Consider the following 16,012-nt stretch of genomic DNA (forward strand, 5'->3'; position numbering starts at 1 on the left):
GCTTGTGTAAGGCCTCGGTTTCATCAATCTTTCTGGAGAATATTAAACTAGAGAAGACGACCATGAAATACAAAATGACATCCGGAATGGGTAATGCTGAAGAATACTTACCTTAAAACAAAGATGGTCCTCCATGTCCCGTGCAACAGGATATAATGAAACCTCTGGATCAGGTGCTTTTGATCCCAGGCCCCAGCTATGCTGAAGACGTTTGCTGCGCTCTTAGCGTTTGTCAGGCATGCCAACCATGATTCGGGAAGCAAGAAAGGTTTGGGAGGAGCTCCCATGTCGGTTGACTTTTCCTCACAATCAAGGGATGTATCTGTGAGCATAGTTCATGCAGGAGGGAAAGAGGAACGGTATCAAAATGCTATTCCTGTATCCGATCTGATGGAAAAATATCCAGGGATGTGTATTGCACGTCCAAAAGTTTTTAAAAATCCTCATGAGTCCCTTTTATGGCCTGAAGATAGCCTGTTGCCTGGCCAGAAGTATTATATAATCCCATCCACTACAGCCCAAAAACTGAAGCGTAGACACCAGCAGAAGGGTAAGGTCAAAGGAGCTGCTAAAGGCAAGGAAGATATGTCAGATGCAAGGATCACTTGGGATGTAAGTGGAGAAAACTTGGAGGAATCAGTTTATTTTGCAAAAGAATTATTTGTTACCAAGCCTTCCAAGGTATCTAAAGTTCCAAAGGAGAAACGGTCAAAATATTCACTGCGAAAAGGTTGAAGGGTAAAGAAGCCCTTTGTACCACCTCTCCCAAGGACAAGATTGTTGCGGGAATCAGGGTGGGAATCCAGTTTAACTTCTGTACAAGAACTTTCTCCGTGACTGTTTTTCTAACTGAAGGTTCTCTTTCTGTGTGGGTATGTGATCATGCAAAAGAGTGAATTGCTTAATATGCATGTCAGTTTCTTGAGATATGTGTAGGATAAGTATATTAACTTAAATAAATTGAAAAAAAAAAATTCAATTTTCGTTTCTCTCTTGTACTGTCATGTTTTTGTATTATAGGATCCTTTGCAGAAAGGTGCTGTTTCAATATATTAATTGTCATTTTCTTCTACTAACAACAGATTTATCCTTGAAATATCATTCAGCTACATTTCATGCCATGATTTGCCCCAATTTTGCATGCTTGATGAGATTATTGCGAGAACTTTCTTTTGCATCAGTTTGCTTCAAGTAGGAGTGAATGCTTTTCTAGTCGTCCTTAAATTTGATCGTCAGTTGCATTTACATTATTATACACAGTTGATTTGGGTCCTAAGTAATTACATCTTAGTGCTTTTGTCTGCCATGGATCTTGCATTCACAATACAAGCAGCATTTAGAATTAGCTCTATATGCTTCTGTTTATAACTTTTAACAAGTGCAGCAAAGGAGACAAAAGCTGGTGCTAATTCCAAAAGAGTTCAAATAGTGAATATTAGGCAAAAAGTAGTTCCTAATTTTTTCTTTATGAACCCGAGAGATACTATTTGAACTCGGCTGCAGAAGTTCAACGGGTTATTATTAAGGGTTAAATATTACCTATATTAATGCTTTCGCTCTTTGTAGTTCTTGTACAACTAGCTTTGCTTGGCAGATAGGAGCACTACTGCTGAGCAATATCTTGCTGCAGCTACTCCTTTGGTCTTCCCTGTAGATAAGGAGAGTACGAGGACCAAAAAACGTGATATTACTACTTTTCTATGTGCATGATAGTTCAGTAGAAAAGCTTCACAAAGCAGAGGAAATTCTTTCTTTTAGCTGTTGGTTCCTGGCATGATTGCCAATATAACTGTTGTGCTCAAATTTTTGTGATGTTGATGCATTGATCACAGCAACTCAAGAAGGCTATCAATTCCACAAATTAGTTTGAAAAAGAGGAGTGATTTTAATTAATCACATACATCAAGCAGTTTAAATTTGTTGAATAAGGATCATAAAATATATGACAAAAGCTTGGTTAAGATCCATGTGTAGATAACCGCAAGAGAAGCACCAACTGGAATTGTCACAGCCCAGGACGTCACAATCTCTCGCACGGTCTCTGCCCGAACACTATTCAGTCCCCTCGCAAAGCCAACTCCCATAACTGCTCCCACCAAAGTATGGGTTGCTGAGATGGGCAACCCCAGCTTCGATGCAAAGAGAACCACAGAAGCTGCAGCAAACTCAGCTGCAAACCCTCTAGTTGGTGTGAGTTCTGTTATCTTCTTACCAATTGTTGATATCACTCTATATCCCCACATCATAAGCCCTGCTACAATTCCAAATCCTCCCCATGCGAGAACATCATTTGGAATAACGATCTCCGTTCCCCTGGCACCTCCTTGAAGAATTGATAATGCACCAGCTAGAGGACCAATTGCATTGGAGACATCGTTTCCACCATGGGCAAATGACATGAAGCAAGCCGACAACACCTGCATGTATCCAAAGACCCCATAAACTATTTCCAGTTGGGTGCCTTTAGGCCCTGCGACATCTGAGAGAAGCCCGAGATTTTTATACTGAGCAGTAGTATTCTCTTGTGGCTCCGAGTTTGAAGAAGTGGATTTGACAAGGAGATGACCAAGCTGTTTTTTGATAATTTTGTAAACTAGGAGTGCCCCAGATGCTCCAAAGCCCAAAGCCTGGGCAAGAGCAATGGGGAAGCTCTTACTTAATGGAAAGGCTGCAAAAGAAATTCCAGTTACACCCACAAAAACTGCAATTGGTGCTGCTGCAGCTGCTGCTTGTCCAGGATTGCGAGCACTGTAAACAAACTAAGAAACAAGAACAGACGTAGTAAGAAAAAGTGTGAGCATTTTGATGACGGTAATCCAAAGTTTCGAAGTTGGAAAAGAAGTTTCCTGATAGCTGTTTTTGATATATTCGTACTAAGTAATCTAAATAGTTAAAACCACCACATACAATTGCGTATGGATTTTCTTCAGTTCTATAAGACTAGAACTTAATGAAATTCAAGCCTCCTTTTGAAGCAATATAATATTTTTGAAAAAATTTCCCCCAGAAACAAGAAAATTTGTGTGCACAAGGAAAAATCCCTTTGTAAACAAGGCACTAGGATGGGCAATATTCCAAAGAAAAGGAACATACCCTGCGGATGCATTTGTAGACTAGAAATGACACCATTGCTCCCATTACAGGTGAGATAACCCACGATGAAGTTACCCTTGCCAATGAGCTCCAGAAAACAGCGCCAGCTCCCCCATAAGCTAGGCCAAATCCAACCATTGATCCTACTATACAGTGCGTGGTGGAAACTGGCCAACCATAATATGATGCAACCTGGGTAATACATAAGTAATAGATAAATAATGACTAGCAAAATGCACTAGCATACAAATGTTACGGGAACAACTGCTTTGAAAGTCCGGCTTTAAATAAAAGAGAAACCATATAGTTAAAGGCAAGTGTCAGGACATGTGTAGCTACAAGTATATTTTCATTCAATCCAGAGTTCTCATGATTGCTGAAAATTTCTTTTCATACCCCAATAATCAAACATGTTGATTATTTTTATGTACATTAGAAATCAAGAATGTTAAACACACAAAGATGATTGATTGAGTTGCAAGAGGAACCTTGAACTTGTTGCAGTTCTAACTTCTAACTACTATTATAAAAACAAGCAGATGATTATCCACATTGTCTTTCATTCTAATTTTGGAGTAGTCCAGTCTTGTGGTTTTCAGAGAAGTTTATGGTTTTCAGAAGGAACCTATGCAGACTTGCCTATCCATTACTCATTCCCCTGAGAAGAGACAAAATTGGGAGGAGTAGTAGAAGGCAGCAAACTTTTAGTCCTGAGTCTCAATAATTGACACAATAAGCTTGGAATATGTTCAAATCGCAGCTAGAAGACCAGTGAAACACATATGTACACAGATGAATTCCACGATTCCAGATAAATCTTACACTAAGATCCTCAGACAATTGCTTCCCATTTTTTTAACCATATCAAAATGTGTTTAGTAGTTGAACTTGGTAAAGAATCGTTCCTTAGTATGTTCTCCCATGCTAGAAGAAGTTCTAGCCATAGCTCTCTTTTTGTCCCAATCGGACGAGCAATGAGCAATTCCATAAGATTGTTGAGAAGTACAAATGAGTTAAACATTAATTGGACACCAAGCTCAATGAAAGTACAATCGATATTTACCATGCAAATGCATACAAAATCTGCTCTGGCTTCTTTATTTGTCCTTTGAAGACCCAATATAAATATAGTTATGCCATCTTTCTTGATACTGTTACAAACCTAGCGCCCTTGTAAAATAGTTGTTACACAAGATTAAAGGGAAGAAAAAAGAAATTAGAGTATGTGGCCACAAGACAAGCAACCCAATCATACTTGGTTTCTAAGAATCTAATAGCTTAGTTGATGATAGTAATCACATGGATCATAATAAACAAGACAAGTGCGAAGATACTGTTACATTGCTCGCATATCAAGATATTTTAACAATCAAACCAACTCCAAGATAAAATGAAATAATCAATTTTTTTAATTCCTTCAGTTTTTTTATTTGGGAAAGGAGGATTGGAAGTTTGCTTTTTGAGTAAGAAATCATGCACCAACTACTAAGTCAAATGCTCGGGCACTTCCCTCAATTTTTTTTATCATAAAGCATACAGAGTGGAAAGCATAGGAGGAAAAGAAGTCCAATTATGGAAAGCATTTTTCCTTAACAACACTGATTGTAAGGATTGCAGACAGCTGCATTACTTGCCCAAGTGTAGGACTTAAAAGTTCTTAAAATTGTTTTCCCACTGAATAGTTGAAGTACATTGCAATGGGCACAGGAAGGCAATTAAAGCAAGTAGTTTGCCAGATCCATCAAGTAGTTATTGTATTTTTGTTTCCTTAGTTCGCATTGCTAGCAATTTGTTTTTGATCTCGACATATTGGTATGTCTTTCAACAGCAAACAACAAAAGTAATAACCAGAACATGCTCTTCAGTAATTGAATCTTTTACGACACAATTTAGATTAATTAAGAAAACTAGAAATTTTAAAGCAGATAAACTTTCTATCAAAAGTATGAAATTTAGAACAGATGAAGCTCAAGAAAAGCACCTGCAACCAAGAACCAGCGGCTGCCAGAGAAGAGACCAATCCGGCGAAAAGCAGACTATCCTTCCCTTGAAACACGTTAGCAACAAGAATTCCTTTCTGCATTGTACTGGTCACATGAGTTCCCATCAACAATGCTCCAGAGAATTCCAAAATCGCTGCCGTCAACACAGCTTGACGCAGGGTCAATGCACCTGATCCCACTGAAGTTCCCATGGCATTAGCCACATCATTGGCTCCAATATTCCAAGCCATGTAAAATCCAAATAAAAGTGTTGCATATGATAAAAACTTGGTCTTTAAGCTAACTCCTTGACCCAAAGACTTCATAAAAAATGGAAGACTCAAAGCTGCAAATGCTATGAATATAGCAATAGCAGAAGCAGTTCTTGAAGATATATGAAAGGCTTGAGACATTCCAGGCAGGTTATCTTCGTCTGTTTTAGCATCTTGTTGATGCGTTTCAAGTTGGATTCCTTGATCTTTTTGCTCTTTCTCACCTTCGGCCTCCGCAAACGAAGATATACTTGCAAAAGGGTGCGTGAGTTTAGAGTTTGTTAAGATCAAGACTGGAAGATAAGGCCTGGTTGGAACATGGAAAGGCCTCAACATAAGATTCTCTTTCTTGGGTAGTTGAGTTTCATGGTAACGGTATTTGGGAACATGTAAATGAGGATTTCGGAGAAGAATTGCTGGGGAAGCGGTGTTTCTGGCAGAAGGCAAACACGAAAAAGGAGTCATGACTAAACAGAGTAAGCATAGGCGGAGGTGGTAGACTTAGGAAAAGAGAGAGGGACGAGAATACGAGGACAATTATTCAGGTGAGTTATTGGCCATAGAATTTGGAAGAGAAAAGGTAGTAGCTGGTAGAGGAAGAAGAATGGGGGAGGAGTGTGCATCTTTAGTTTTGGGGTTTTGGTCTATTTTTGTTTTGGGTTGAAAGGTAATGGATTTGGCTGATTGCATTCAAATGAGTGGTGGGAATGGCTTCTTCGAGACTTGGACAGTCTTTCCACTCCATACGCTCGCCCAACGTTTGCATTCAGAAAAATTATACATACAGGACTATCCTCAGTGTGAGATAATTACATCATCTAAAAACATATTGGCTTTTCTCGTCATTTCTCAAAGCCTAATAAAGAAAATTTATCTTACCCTAGGCAAAGGCCAAACGTTCACGCAGATTAATTTTTTATTTTTATTTTATTGAATTTTTCAATATTTATTTAATTAAAAAAATAAACAAAAACTAAAATGACAAGTAAATATTTTAATTGACCTTTTTTTCATAAAACTTATTCAATAAAAATAAATAACAAAAATAAAAAATGAAAAAAAGAAAAAGAGAAAATTAAAAAATTAAACAAACAAAAATGAGAAAAAAATTTTAAAAAAATTAAGAGCTCGGTGTCATTCTGTCACCCAATGTTGAGCTTATACTATTTAATTTTTTAAATTAAAAAAATAATTTTATAAATATAATACATATATATAATTAAATAAATAATAAATTATATATACTTTTATATATACTTCAAAATGCATTAAGACAAAATAATATAAATATATCTTTGGCCGGAGCTAGTTCTATTTAAAAAACTTAGACTTATCTCCAGTCAATTTCAATTAAAAAAAATATTGGCGCTTACCAAATTGAGATGAATTGGAGCCTGTTAGATACGAATTTTTTTTGTTACATCTTTATCAATTGACACTTTTCATTGTGAAATTTATCTAATTAAAAAATATAAAAAAATGAAAAAGAATAAAATCCTAATTAGTTGCCATGTCGATAATTCCATTGGATTTTTTACACAAAATTACTTTAATAAAAAAGAAAAAGAAAGTTCATTAGGGTACCATGACATCCCAATTAAGTGATCCATTGGATACAAATTATTTTGCTATTTCCATCTATTAACTCATTTTGTTGAAAAATTCATTTAATAACAAAACGAAAAAAAAAAAATCAAAGAAAAGCAAATTGGGGTGTTTTATAGACATGTATATGTGTTTTTTTACAAAATTTATTTAAATTAAAAATAAAAAAACAAAAAAGGTGAAAAAAAAAATTAAAGTAATACAGACCTTAAATGAGAGTCAAACAAAATTTTAAAAAAGTTAAATTTATATAATAGATAAATGAATTACACCTTAATTATGAATAAATATAATATTTTATTAAATTAAGATATTAAATAATATTTTATTGATATAACATATATATATAAAGATAAATTAAATAATAATTTAAAATATAATTTAATATATATAATTTCGATAAAATAAAACATCATAAACCCGTCTTTAATTCGATCTTGAATTTCAAAAATAAAATCTCGATTCAATCTCAAATAAAAAAATACACTTATAAGATTCAAATGAATCGAAACTTATTGGATACGTACTATTTTTTTCATCCATACCTCCATTGGAATTTTTGTTAAAAATTTTATTTACTAAATTCTTTTATTATAAATTACTCAATCAAAAAAAGTAAAAAAACAAAAAATATCAAAAGGCAAAAAAATAAATAAATAAAGTGCCCAGTGTATACATCCGTTGATTTTTTGTAATAAATTATTTAATTCAAAAACAAAAGAAAAATAAAGGAAGCAAATTAACAAAAATTAAAAAAAAACAAAACAAAAGAAATTAAAAAAAAAAAAGACAAAAATCAAGTTGTCACGCAACAATTGAAATGTTTAGCTTTCCCTAATATTCTTTTCTTAAAAAATTACCAAATTAAAAAACGAAAACATACTTTTTAAATCCAAATGAGTCCCACGTTGAAAAAGCTAAAATATTTAAAAAGAAAAAATAAAGAAAAAGTAAATAAAAAATGTTAAAAAAGAAAAAAAAAAAGAGAAAAAAAAATAAAATAACTTGACATGTGGCATATCTTTGATACTAAGTTGACAAGACAAAAAAAAATTTAAAATATAAAAAATATTTATTAAATATATAAAATAAATAAATAAATAAATACGTGGCATGCCCTTCAAATCACGTAGGACAATTAAAAAATAAATTTAAAATCTCAAAAAAAATTAAAAAGAAAGAACAAAAAAAAAAGCACGGTATAAAGCAAGATCAATCTTTAAAAAACAAAAATTTTTAAAAATTATTTATTAAATATAAAAAGACTTAGTAAAAAAGGATAAAAGTAAAAAAAAAGTAAAAAAAAAAAAGACAAAATGAAATGACATGTGGATATCTTAATTACATTTTTACAAAAATTTATTCAATCAAAAAATAAATACCTAAAACAAAAAAAAAAAGATTGAAAAAACTAGAAAAGGCGAAAACAAAAAAAAAAAAACATAAGAAAACACAAAATGAGAAAAAATGAAATAAAATCTCATAGAGGGTGCACATTAACATTTCAAAATAAGTTAAAAAGATTAAATTTTGAAATTAAAGTAAAAAAAATTTATTAATATAATATATATGTATAAAATTAAATAATTAATAAAATATATACTTTACATATATATATATATATATATATATATTGAAATGGGTTGGGATAAAGCTCTAAAAATATGTTTTTGACTCGAGTTTGTTTCTTTTTAAAAAATTCAACTCATTTCAAATCAATCTCAATTTTAAAAAATTATCTTTTATCATATCGAGATGAATCGAAATTCATCAAATACGGATTGTTATTGTATATTTATCAATTGATTTCTTTTGTTAAATAATTTATATAATTAAAAAAAATAAAAAATAAAAAAGCAAAATGGAGTGCCACGTTGATACCATCATTTTTTCTTATAAAATTACTTTAATAAAAATTAAAAAAATAAAAAAATTATAGCAAATAATGTTTATTATGATACTAGATGAATATCCCAATTGAGTGGGAACACATCATGATAGAGTTGTTTTGTTATTTTTCTCCATTGGTTTCTTTTGTTACAAAATTTATTTAATTAAAAAATAAAAAAAACGAAATAATGAAAAGCAAATTGAGGTGAACATGTAGACACCTAGACACCTACATAGATGTTTTTCACAAATTTTATTTAAATTAAAACAATTAAAAAAAGAAAAAAAAAAGCAAGTTGAGACATTGAATGAAAGTCAAATAAAAATTAAAATGAGTCAAATTTATATAATAGATGAATGGATGGATTATATTATAATTATGGATAATTATATTAAATTAAGATATTAAATAATATCCTTATTAATATAATACATATATAAATATAAATTAAATAAATAATTAAAAATATAATTTAATATATATAATCAAGACAAGATGAAACACTATAAATATACATTCGACTCAATCTTGATTTTTTTTAAAAAAAGAAAAAACTTCCGTTTGATCTTAAATAAAAAACACACCTATTAAATCCAGACAAACAAAATCTATTAGATGCGGGTTACTTTTTTACCTATAGCTTCGTTGACATTTTTCTTTAAAAATTTATTTACCAATTTTTATTGTAAATTATCCAATTAAAAATTAAAAATTAAAAAAAGCAAAAAAATAAAATAGAATGTTAAAGGTACACATCCATTGATCTTTTTTCGCAATAAAATTATCTAATTAAAAACACAACAAAAGAAAAATTAATAAAAATTTTATAAAAAAGATGAAAAAGAAAAAAAAAAATCGAATTGTCATGCTAAATTAGCAATTATGAGCTTTCCTTAATTTTTTTTTAAAAATTATCAAATTAAATGAAAAAATAAAACAAAAAAATTTTTTAATCAATAATATCAAATGGGTCTAACATTAAAAAAGTTAAAATATTTTATAAATTTTTAAAAAGGTAGGAAGAAAGAAAAAGTAAATAGAAAAATGATAAAAGGAAAAAAAATAATAATTTGACACGTGAAATACTTTTTGTTTCATGTTAGTGAAACCAAAAAAAAATATTATTTGCCAAAAAAGAGTTTGAAATGTAAAAAAAATTATCAAATATATAAAAAATAAAAATAAAAAAAAAACACTTAACATACCTTAAATATTAAGTGAGTTCTATAAAAAAAATATAAAATCATGAAAATGAAAAAAGTCAAAAAGAAAGAAAAAAAGTAGAATTTGATATTAAAAAATAAAATCTTTTAAAAATATTTATTAAATATAAAAGTGACCAAAAAATTAAAAACAAAAGACTAAAAAACTGAAAAGAAAAAAAAGGCTAAAAGAAAACCAATAATGCCATGTGGCTCACCCAAAAACAGATGCTATTTATCCGTACATTAATAAAATTTAATGTCTGAATTTGTGCAACGTATGGCACTTCAGTCAAAGACAAACATTGGACTTTTCTATTCACATCTTCGTTGAAATCATTTTGATAAGTATCAGCTAATTGTTGTTTAGTAACATTTCATTAAGTCATATGTACATGTGTATTTACTGTTTAAAGAGTAGGAATTTATATATACTAGAATGCTTGCTCGCACTACGTTGCGGAAATATGTAATATAATCAAAATAAACTTCAACTCAGCTTCAAATGGTGGCCGACCTTCCTTAGGTGCGGCTTCAAAATCCTCCGTGAAAAAAACCATAAGAGCACAAATCAAACACAATAAGAAATGAAGGTAATGAAAATGCCCATTATACTGCTTATGCTGTTACTTATTGCTAAATAAATTGAGTTGCATTGATAGGAATTATCAGCTCGAAGTCTTTAAACGTAATTACACCAGAAGCATTGCTCAGAATGATATGCTAAACCATAATTACAACAGATAAAAAGAGATTTTAAATATATCTATTATTTACCAAACCCAAAGATCAGAAAATCATGATAACCATGATCGTTAATTGATCACAATGAAAGAGAGAGATACCTACACGGAAGTAAGCTCTAGCTTCGAGGAAGCATTTGGAGGCAGTGTTCAACGGTTTATCCACCCCCTATTTTACAGCAAGTTGGCTATTCCTGTCCCTATCAATGGCAATGGCTGTGACCGCAGAGGTTTCTTCCATTGTCAAAAGTTGTTGATCCTGAGAATGCCAGTGTCCAAAACTCCCGACTTGACCTGAATCCTTATATCAGTATATCCCTTCTCCTTAAACAATGTGGCTTAGATGGTACCAGGATTGGAGTAGGAAATTGCCTTTTCTTGACTGTCAGGAAAACAATTGCAATACTACCCCTTCCCTGTTACTATCAAATATCAAAAATGAAAAAAAAAGAAACCTGCTAACGTAATTATCCCAGCTAGTTTATATAATCAAGCAGTTTCAAGTGGAATTCTCTCCTGCAAGTAAAAGAAAAGTAACTCACGTACATAATCAATATGATGGGATAACAATTTCACATCAGCGGTCAGAAGAAATGGAGTTGCATGTGGATGAAAATGTACATCTCGAAGTCAACGTCGTGTCTTCAGTATAACATCTGGAGAGGATGTCTTGTTGTAGTGCCATATATACAGTTGACAAACAATTCTACAGTCAGGCAGTTGTATAACAACCCAAATAAAAACTGCATATATAATGGAACAATCCTCCTCACCTTATGCCCTGATGCTACTGCAAGAACATCCCCTTGAGCATGGAAAGAAATAGATACAATAGGATGGTCTGCATGTAGAAAAGAAAAGTGAGCTATAAAAAAGGGCATAAACAAATTCATACGTTCTCAATGTGAAATGTTACAAAGGGAAATACATAAGAGTAATTACAGGAATCGCATGATCCTCCACACTCAGCAGTATTTGCATTCCACAAGCGAACTTTGTGATCCAAGCTTTCACTTGCAACTATCTTTGGATACAATGGACGGAATCTAACCTGTAAAAGTTCCGGCAGCACAAAATATTGATGCAGTACTTTAGCATAAACATCCCATATGCAAAACCAATTAGGCATTCAAAAAAAAAAAAAAGGAGGAATTCAAGTAAATTGGTTAAAAAGCTAATGATAGATTAATTATACCATTATCTTAATGTGCTGAACACAAAGATCTGTAAAATGTATTTACAAAATACATACTCTTGAAAGCACAAAAAGAAGTGCATTCTAGCAATCAATTGTATTTTTTAGGATGCATGCAGAGACTTGAGCAGCTTTCTTTTATACAAATTAATTATTGAATACATCTGATTAGGCTGAAATGGCAAGTAGTTATTAAATAACTGTAAAAAATAAAAATGACATCTGACAAGGCATCTGCCGGATTTTCTGATATAGATGTAACCATTTTTTTAAGCTTAAAGGGTTGAAACTCTGGTATTTGGTTTTCAAAGACAGATTCTGTGACATAATTGAAATGGCTTAATGTTGTAATTTGCGCCATGTCACTGAGAATAATTAGTTGATTAATTGATATCAGGTGACTGAATATACAGTTTAAAAGCCTAAAAGTCGAACCAAATACAGTTTCATAGTTTCTGTCCAATTTTTCAATAAATTACATACGGAAATCTATATGACATTGGTACCCCTTGGTAAAGCATTACGTTCGGAAGAAGTGCAGAAGAAAATTTGAATAAAAAATTCAAGGATAGCATACCTAGATTTGCTTTGAAGTGCAGCCTCTACTCTTAGGGACAGTGTCAGTTTTTTTTTTTAATTTTGGATTTGACGACGCCACTGAGGATGGAAGGTCTTGCATCTGCCTCAGGAACATATATGGGTCCAATAGAAATTGGGAACAAAATATGAGGCACTGTTAAAACCACTAAACAATTCATACCTTAAGTGGAAGTGCATCTGTGATTGGCGCTGGAGATTCACAAATACATAAAGGCATCTCACACTTGCAATCTAAAATGCTTGCAACAGGCTGATGCTTTGCAGTTGCTTTAGTTTTTTAACCCTTAACCGCAACCAAAAAAAAAAAAAAAAAAAACCCACTTAAACAATTTTGGACTCCAGTTTTGTTGCTGCATCCGAATAGTCACCAGAATCTTCTCCTCCCGAGCCTTGAGTCCTACGACAGACCAATGTTAGAGTCTTTTGTATTTTACACAAAGGCGTGGCTAGTGTTCCACCATCCTCTTAACTAACCGATTATCAAATTTCTTGTTTTAAGATCAATTAGAATCACCTTAAAGAACTTTAAGAATCCATCTAAATTTTTATCAAGAAAAACAGATAAGATCAAATTTGTATAAAATTTAGAACTTATAAGATCTAAAATCGAAAATCTAAAACCTAAAGGCAATGTATAAAAATAGATAAGATCAAAAAGGAGCTATTGACTGATGAACTAACATGATCAAATTCTTAAAGGAGAATACCTTAGATCAAAACAGTAGCAACCCTTCAACATTTCCTGCAAAAAAATAAAATACTCATCAAATTAAAGCAAAACTCTTCCCAATAACATGCAACAAAAAACAAAAAAAAACCCACTCAAACAATTTTGGGAAATAATAAGATCCATCATTGAGTTCCCTTTACAAATGTTTAAGAAAAAAACCAAAATCTTAAAATATTCTTCCCATTTCCTTTCTCATTAGAGAATGGCAGAGTTAAAATAGAAAAAGAAAATAATCAACTGATGAAATCATATCAACGGCAAGGCTTTTAGTTCACTGAGAGTTAAGAACACTAAACCCTTCACTCACCAAAAAACCTAGATAGAGTTTCTCAAGAATCAAATTGATTTCTGTCTAACACAAAAACTTCAAAAAAAAATGGTTGTTTTCTGGTTTTGATAATATAATAATAACAGAAGAACTAAAAAAAAAAAAAAAAAAAGAAGAATAAGAAATAAAGGGAGAAAAAAATTTTGCATTACCTTCGTGGTGAGGAAAGCGTGAGGGAAAACAGAAAGGAATGATAAAAGTATTAAGTTGGATTAAAAGAGGGTTCGATTGAAAGAGAGAGAGTCTCAGCTATGCGAAGAAAGAGAGAGAAACAAGAGCATGTGTAAACAACAATCGATGGCTCAATGCATTGCTAGAAGACCGGCAAACCAACAAAAAAAACCGAACACGTGACAGTCCTAAAACCATTCAGGACTCCTTTTATATGTAATAGTATAGATATTTTTTATGATATTTATTTTATTAAGGTGATCGGATGCTTTATTAGAAGTTGATTTGAAGATGGGAGCTACTTACAAAAAATAAAAAAAGTTAAAAGATGTAAAAGATAAAGTTTTTTTGAAGTTTAAACAGGCAAAATATAATAGATGAGAGAAAATTAAAAAAAAAAAAAGGTAGAAGAATGTGAAAATGAGTGAAAGTAAATGAAAAGTATTAAAATGACATCCATGTAACTTAGACTTCACCTTTTAAAAAGTGAATTGGTACTGGCGTGATTAGTGGATGGTTGACTTGCACTACCGTAGTCAATTGACTCATACCAATTGAGCTGATTGCTAGAGGCTGACTTAACTGACCTGGCGGTGAGTATAACAGGAATTGACATTAATGGTACCGCATCATCTGTGCTTTCTCATCAAGCGGGATACCATAACTCTTACCATGGAAGAGTTTTTGCCCATCGAGTTGAGAAGTGGCAAAAATATCCAAGCTTGGATAGAAATTGATTGGGAGAATATTAGAGTTAATGTCACCATTGCTCCAGCTGGAGCACCTCGACCCACTTCATAATTTTGACGATCCTCGAAAACCTTTTGACAAACCCAACAGAGTGTTCTTTGGCTTCTCTGCTGCCAGAACCGCTTGGGCTGAAGAACAATGAGTTTTAGCTTGCAGCCTAATGGATGAGTTGCCAGAGACCTAAGTAGGTCAAATTTACTGGTTTTCACACATGAAATGACTTCAGATTCCTAACTTTGCACTGGCCTCATAGTTGGTACTGTCATCTTATCTGTTCTAATTACATTAATCTTATTCTTGGGGTATCTAAAATACTGGTTTCTGGTCAAGAAAATTAAAAAAGAGGCAAAGAAAGTGAATAGAAAACCCAGCACAAGGAGCTTCAATATTGGCCGCACCGATTCTCTTACAATGAACTAAGTGTAGCAACGCAAGGATTCTCAAAAAATATGCTCCTAAGTGCCGGTGGATTTGGCAAAGTGTATAAAGGACTTCCTTCAAAAAACAATGAAGTTGCAGTGAAATGTGTTAGTTAAGATTCAAAGCAAGGGCTAAGAGAATTCATGGCTGAAATCTCAACCATGTGTAGGCTCCAACAGAAAACTTCTAGTGAACATGCGAGTTTGGTGCAAGAAAAGGCCATCAATTGATGCTTGTCTATGACGATATGCCTAATGGCAACCTCTCCGGCTGGATCTTTCGCAAATCTTTCGCAAATCAAGAAATCACTTAAGCTTGGAAAGACGAAGAAGGGTCCTCATTGATGTGGCTGAAGGCTTAAACTATTAGCCTGAAGGGTGGCAATATTGTGGCATTAGTTGGAGCTTCACCCGTGATATAAAGCCCAGCAACATGTTATTGGACTAGAAAATGCGTGGAAGGTTAGCGGACTTTGGCCTTGCTAAACTTTATTCCCATGGCCAAGACCATGTAGTGACCAGGCTAGGGGGCACGGTTGGATCCATGGCCCCTGAATTGGTCACATTACGACCAACTACGGCTAGTGATGTATATAGTTTTGGGGTATTACTTCTGGCAGTGGCATGTGGAAGTAGAACAATTGAAACTGGTCGACATCTTATTGGCTGGGTGAGTGAGGTCGCAGCTTAAGGGACGATCTGTGAGGCAGCAGATCCAAGAATTAAAGAGGAGTACAAGGACGAAGACATGGAAACTTTGTTGAACTCAACTTGGGACTTTCTCAATTAAGGCCTAGCATGAAGGAGATTGCGGTCACATTAACCGATTCAGTTAAGCCACCTTTTGGAGACTATTCAACATTAGTGCTTAAGCCAATTCCCAGTGCTGCTTGGGAAGATAGATCAGAAATAATACTATCGTGCATTTCAGATCTCAGTCCTGGAACATGATGTTATTCCCAAGGATAGGATTATCTAGTATAATTGAAAAAGCAGTCGGTGCAAGACAGGGAATGAGGCAAAGACAATTC

At 32.8% G+C, this 16,012-nt stretch overlaps 1 protein-coding gene, 1 long non-coding RNA gene and 1 pseudogene across 5 annotated transcripts; 1 reads left to right on the top strand and 2 right to left on the bottom strand.

Moving 5' to 3' along the window:
• Window positions 1–38: 38 nt before the first annotated feature.
• Window positions 39–837, top strand: LOC149520142 (uncharacterized; annotated as a pseudogene).
• Window positions 838–1,865: 1,028 nt separating this feature from the next.
• On the bottom strand, window positions 1,866–6,009 carry PHT2;1 (phosphate transporter 2;1). The gene is made up of 3 exons (XM_022919864.2): window positions 5,075–6,009; window positions 3,094–3,285; window positions 1,866–2,759 (listed from the first exon to the last, which is right to left on the bottom strand). Exons 1-3 carry the CDS (start codon window positions 5,810–5,812, stop codon window positions 1,932–1,934), a joined length of 1,758 nt encoding a protein of 585 aa, XP_022775599.1. The 5' UTR covers window positions 5,813–6,009; the 3' UTR covers window positions 1,866–1,931.
• A 4,664-nt stretch (window positions 6,010–10,673) lies between these two features.
• Window positions 10,674–16,012, bottom strand: LOC111317440 (uncharacterized). Of its 4 annotated transcripts, none has more exons than XR_016332443.1 (8): window positions 14,289–16,012; window positions 13,291–13,325; window positions 12,744–12,972; window positions 12,561–12,662; window positions 11,731–11,839; window positions 11,562–11,629; window positions 11,335–11,457; window positions 10,674–11,210 (listed from the first exon to the last, which is right to left on the bottom strand). It is a non-coding gene; the product is annotated as an uncharacterized LOC111317440 (long non-coding RNA). The 4 variants fall into 4 exon arrangements; XR_016332440.1 differs by lacking the exon at window positions 14,289–16,012 and adding an exon at window positions 13,794–13,993 and having other exon boundaries at window positions 12,744–12,980; XR_016332442.1 differs by lacking the exon at window positions 14,289–16,012 and adding an exon at window positions 13,794–13,931 and having other exon boundaries at window positions 11,071–11,204; window positions 12,744–12,980.

The sequence above is a fragment of the Durio zibethinus genome, chromosome 2 (assembly GCF_047325235.1).
Source record: "Durio zibethinus cultivar Kanyao isolate XHJ-2024 chromosome 2, ASM4732523v1, whole genome shotgun sequence".
NCBI classification, from domain to species: domain Eukaryota; kingdom Viridiplantae; phylum Streptophyta; class Magnoliopsida; order Malvales; family Malvaceae; genus Durio; species Durio zibethinus.